A 6,115-nucleotide genomic window follows, 5' to 3' on the forward strand; every position below is an offset into this window, starting at 1 on the left:
TCAGTGGACGACACATCATACAAATGAGGCGAAGACTTGGCCGGATCCTTTCGTTGAAAGAATGGCGGAGTTTGAAGAAATGATGAAGCAAGAGCGTGAGGAAAATAGAGAGCGGTCGAAGAACATACCGATTTTAGATTTAAGCGCCACTGATTGGTTCGGCGAATTTTAGTTTTTACCGGACCGTTTTTGTTTGTAATGACCGGTGCGTGTCATTTTTTGTATGTATTGTCGTTTAGCATCTAAAATCAAATCGGTTCAATACATATATAATATAAGTATGTTTAAAGTTGTCATTGTTTATGTTGTACCTATCTTGATTTATTATGTGTATTTGTTATTGTTATCTGAAAACAGAATGCAATGCACAAAATGTGGTTTTTCACCTCTGTTTCTGCTTATTTCAGAAGTTCATTTTCAAAATATAGCTGTTTCTGGACTTATTTCGGAAGTTCATTTCCGAAACATCGATTGAATACAAGATAAGGTTTGTTGGACCATTATTACTCCAATAAGTATAAATACAACACAATCTTTTTTATCATCATCACACCACAAAACACCAATGACACAAACCTACCCCCACCTAGCATTTGTCTACTTTACCAGTGACTACCCGATGTCGTTCCAATTCCGCTTCTCGCGCGATACGCTGTTCGCGGATTTGATAACGTCGCTCAACACGCTATTGCAATATCCGGAACATCAGAAGGTTGTCAAGCTTGAGTACCGCTCCCCATCGCTTAACGACGAGGGAGACGTTCAATTCACCCCATTTGAAGTCAAGAATGACGAAGATTTAGCGGTTTTATGGACAACTTTCAACCGATTTTCTTTGAAGGGTTCGATCGAGTTAGATGCGAAACTTCAAAGATCGGGAGCCGACGTTATCAAAATGTTAACTCATCCTCACCTACCCATGTTTAACAATATGTAACTTTAATTTTATGTAATGTGATCTTTGTAATCTTCATGCTTTAAATAAATCGAATCGTTGTTGTTTGTTTTTTTTCTGTATCAGACATTATTTCGGAAGTACATTTCCGAATTCTTCCAAGGGGGGTGAATTCGGAGATGCACTTCCGAATTCACCTATTTTCTGGAAAAAAACTTTATTTCGGATGTACATTTCCGAAATCAGTTTTTTTCAAAAAAAAAATGTTTTCGGAAATGCATTTCCAAAACCATACTTTTTCTCATAAAAAGGTGACTTCGAAAATGTATTTTCGAAGTTTAGGGACATTTTGAGGTTTTCGCCACGGGTGACCAAGAAGGTAGGGAGTCAGGAAAGAAATTCTCATATGAAAATTATCGGATAACCTATAACTAAATTATCCACTAAATTTATAATACTAGATTATAAGTTATCTGATGAATATACGTTACCTACCAGTTACCTACCAGAATTTTAAAGTAAAGTTTTATGATATGCTAGTGTAGGGGTACAAGATTCTTCAATTTCAAAAAAAATAGCAATAAATAAAAAGGTTATAATTGAAATATTTTGATAAATGTAGAGGTGGGAGTATAATGATAGAGTAATAAGGTAAAGCTTTCAAAACAAAATTTGTAGAGGATGATCAACATCAAGAGGTGCTGAAATGACTGAGCCACCCTAGAATAACAGCGTGCACAGGAAATCAAATTGAAAAAACAAACTTAGATTACAACATCATATCACACTGTAAAACTGCAATAGATAGACAATCCATGAATGTGATCTAGATCTCTTATGCATGTCCTTTTTTAGTCGATATGTCTAGAGGGGTACAGAATGTTTGCATGGGATTTCATCTAACATCCAAAGCTTCTTCCAGTTATAGAATTTATACATGTGATACTGCATAGCTTTTGCAAGTTATGTAAATAAAGGCAAATCAAACCCTCACCTAGGTAAGTTAAAGTGTTGCAAGATGGAATTGTAAGCATTTTGATTTTAAAGTAATAGGGGAATATGTCAAATCTCTGATACATCATTGGCAATATCACAAACTTTCACTCTAACTTTCACTATAATAACAGTATTCATCCTAGCATTACCCTTACACTAAAGCTCATTGAACAGTATTTCCAAGATTAGCATAAAATATGGTATTAAATTAATTCCATGACAGAAATGAATTGGAAATGGTAAATTATGGTTATTAGTCATCCTAGCCTGGAATTTCAATGTTGAGTATTCATTTGATTGCATGACAATGTCGACCACGATGGAGCACTTCCTGATTTCAAATAATGGACTCCGTAAATAAAGTGTAAAAACCACCTATGAGAAATAGCAAGAAATGGTCCATAAATATTCTTACAATAGTCAATAGACAAAACTATATAACTCCCCGGAACAGAACATGATTTCTGAATGCTAAATTGAATCATTCGGATGTGTTTTCACTATCAAAATTAACATATGCAAGGTGAATGAAAAACAGATATGCAAATGCAGTTCAACATCAGTTCTAGCCTTCTAGGGGACATTCGCTTGGCAGGAGTAACCGATGTGCGAATGTCAAAATCATTTTTTCAATGGACAAAAAATGATTGCTGCAACATAAAAAGCCACTTTCTTGATTAAAATGATTTTCACATAATTTTTTAATATGCATAGCTTTATAAACAAACATTAATAAAAATATAAAGATGTATATGGAGCAAATATGTATATGGTTGATATAGAGTTCTTTGGCTACAATTTTGAGAACATATATTCATAAGATTTATAGGAGTTAAGATAAAATTCTGCATATTTCATTCTCTTTAATAAACTTAAAACAACACATTGAATTTGAATAAAACATTGGTAATGAACAAATGAGACTTGCATCTCAATTAAACTATCCACAGTTTTACATAATCACAAACTATCATTTCAAGAAACAAATGAAATCAACAAGATGCAGTGAGTAAAACATTAACATGTAAGCCGATCTTGCTTGAATATTAATTAACTACAAAATGTGATGTTGTCAAAACAGGAAGCTTCATATTTCATTTTGTTCCGAAATTTAGCAACTTCTGTTAATAAAAGTTTGTCATTTTCATTTGATTTATAGCATAATACCAACAAAAAAAAATTCTCACATATGCCTTCACAACAAAATCTTACGTTGTCCACACAAAACTAAATAGACAAAACAACAGACAAAAATCAGAAATCAGCTACCTTTGGTTTTTTATTCCTTTCTCTATGTCTCTCTCTTAACCATGTTTCTTTCTCATTTAAATCTATTTTCAAAATACACTAAAGGTACCAAACGTTTTTCAAAATACAGTAAAGGTACCAAACGTATAGAATAGTAAAGGTAAGGAATCATTTCCCCAAAACAAACGCATATTGACGTTTCGTGACCAAATTCCTAGCAAAAATATCAAGTATATTACAAAAAGAGGACACTCCAAGAATACCTCCTAATATTATAGCCACGGTTCTTCCTGTATTTTGTTCTGTCATTGCAAAATTTAGCCACAATCATATTTGAGAGTAGCTGCAAAAGACAAATTCACTAAAAAATTAAATCATAAATAAAAAACAGAAGATTAATCGGGCAAAATCCTTACCTTAGAAAAATAAATTACAGAATCATGCGGAATAAAAAACCACCAAGCAAACACAACTTCTCTTGAATAGGGAAAATCATGGCATCTTGGAGTAGCAGGTGCTTCATATATTTCCCATTGATTGTTTTCCACAGGACTTAATATAAAGGCTAGAGATAAACTAGTCTTCGGTAGAAAATACTTTAACACAAACCCCCAAAATAGATTGAGAAGATTGTCCTAAAATTTGTGTCAAATTCCCTATAACAACTGTGACTAAGAAATCCACTCTAGATTATATTAGGGTTTGACTGTGTAGTGTGCAAAATTAAAACACTAATAATTTATATTATTGCACATTCCTCCATAACCATAAGGCAGATTCATTCATACACAAAAGGATTCATTGGATTCAAATGAAAATTACACACTAATTCAGATCTAAGCCAACAGAATTAAAACTAGAATAAACATTATAAAGAAAATTTATACAAAATTCAAGCACTTGTAAACTTTGTTACAGCCTTGGTTCCCTCTGAAACAGCATGCTTAGCCAATTCTCCAGGAAGAACAAGCCTAACAGCAGTCTGAATTTCCCTCGAAGTAATCGTCGGCTTCTTGTTGTACCTTGCAAGTCTGGAAGACTCGGCAGCAAGCTTCTCGAAGATGTCGTTGATGAAGCTGTTCATGATTCCCATGGCCTTGCTTGAGATACCAATGTCAGGGTGAACTTGCTTCAGAACTTTGAAGATGTAGATCTTGTATGTTTCCACGCTCTTCTTGTTTCTCTTCTTCTTCTTGTCTCCGGCTGCGGCACCGGCTTCCTTGGGTAGCTTCTTCCCGGCCTTGGGTTTCTTCTCCGCCGGAGCCTTCTCGGCGACGGTGGACTTCTTCTCCTCTGCGGGTTTCTTCTCAGCCGGCTTCTTCTCTCCCTTTGGCGCCATTAGAGAATTAAGAAATTCAAACAAGAAAAAAAATTTAGGGTTTTGATTTGGGAATTGGAAATAAAATGTGAATGAAGAAAGTAATTGTTGCGGTGATTTATATATAGGAAGATTCTCGTGTTTCTATTGGCTAATGTGGTTATTCGCGGATTGTTGACGTGGCACTCTTTTTTATAGAGACATAACATTCGATGGTCACGATCTTGCTTTAACTCAACATGACGAGTGTGCTGCTGTGGGTGAATGGAATGGCGTTGATACTTGTTTTTAATTTTATTTTATTTCAATAAAACTCTCGTACATAACTATACTTAGACTATGTACAATGGTTACATTATTCAACACCCTACTTTTTCACTTTTTATCTTCCACATCATCTTCTCTCTCTTCCACCTAATAATTCAACACCTATTCAATTTTTTTTCACTACAATGGTTTTGTTTAATAAAATTCAACACCCTACCCCACATCATATTCTTATTTTCTTTTAAAGTTTTGTTTTTATGATTATATATTAATATCTATTATCAATTAAAATTAAATTAAAATAATTAATATTTAAACTTTTTTTTTTAAATTTAATAATTTATTTATTTTTTCTAATTTTCTATTCTTAATTTTTTTTCTTGCAAGTAATAAATAAGAGATGTAAAAATAGTTATTTTTTAAAAAAATAAAATTATAAAAAAAAACTTAAAAATGCAATAAATACACTAAACACACAACACACTAAAAAAGAAACACACAAAAAATGAAACACACATAATTTAATTAGTACAATAGACTCGGCTCACAAACAAGGATAATTAATAAAATTTTGGGTGTTAAAAGGGTTATTGTTGGGATCCATTTCACTACAAGGATGTTTAGAGCTACAAACAATGATTTTTTTAAGGCTAAATAGAAAAAAAATTGAGAGAAAAAAGTGAATTTTTTTTTATGAGTCCAAATCAAATGAACCAAGTCTCTATTTATAGAGGAAAAAAAATAATGAATTTTGATAAAAATAAAAATAAATAAAAAATTTATTTACTATGAAATAATTAATTTTAAATGATTAAAAGAAAATAAAATCTAAATAATCACAACAACCAATAAAATTGTGTAAAGTGTTGCATGTGGCCCCACTTTTTTCTCATTCAACATGTTGAATCTTTTCAACACCAATTAATCCACATCACATTAAACACCTCATTCAACAAACCATTGTAGACATTCAACTATTGAATAATTTTTTCAACACCCCCATTGTAAATGGTCTTAGAGCATAATTATCGCACGACAGCTCAGCGTTCCTACACAAATAATAAAGACATTATGTAAGAGCATATGGATATTTGATCAAACAAGTCGTGGTTACATATGACCACGTTCTCATATGTGAGAGCGTTCTTTATCTTTTCTCATTGCCAGCTGGACTAATTAAAAGCGCTGGTATTAATTGCAAGTTTTTATATAATATAAATGTGGAGTATATATAGGATTTGATGGGACCCATTTAGAGTTTTTGATGGATTATATGGATATTTGAAAAACGTAGTAGAGTTGTTTAGAAAATAAAAAACTATAAAATAATATAAAAAAAATGAATGGGTCCCATTTAAGGAACTCAAATGGAGATGATGGATGTGGGTGCT

General features: G+C 32.5%; 1 protein-coding gene across 1 annotated transcript; it reads right to left on the reverse strand.

The window, feature by feature from the left end:
- Positions 1-3,862: 3,862 nt before the first annotated feature.
- Positions 3,863-4,554, reverse strand: LOC131611514 (probable histone H2B.1). Its single transcript, XM_058883510.1, has one exon. It carries the CDS (start codon positions 4,476-4,478, stop codon positions 4,032-4,034), a length of 447 nt encoding a protein of 148 aa, XP_058739493.1. The 5' UTR covers positions 4,479-4,554; the 3' UTR covers positions 3,863-4,031.
- Between the last annotated feature and the right edge of the window lie 1,561 nt (positions 4,555-6,115).

The sequence above is a fragment of the Vicia villosa genome, linkage group LG6 (assembly GCF_029867415.1).
Source record: "Vicia villosa cultivar HV-30 ecotype Madison, WI linkage group LG6, Vvil1.0, whole genome shotgun sequence".
In the NCBI taxonomy this organism is placed as follows: Eukaryota; Viridiplantae; Streptophyta; class Magnoliopsida; order Fabales; family Fabaceae; genus Vicia; species Vicia villosa.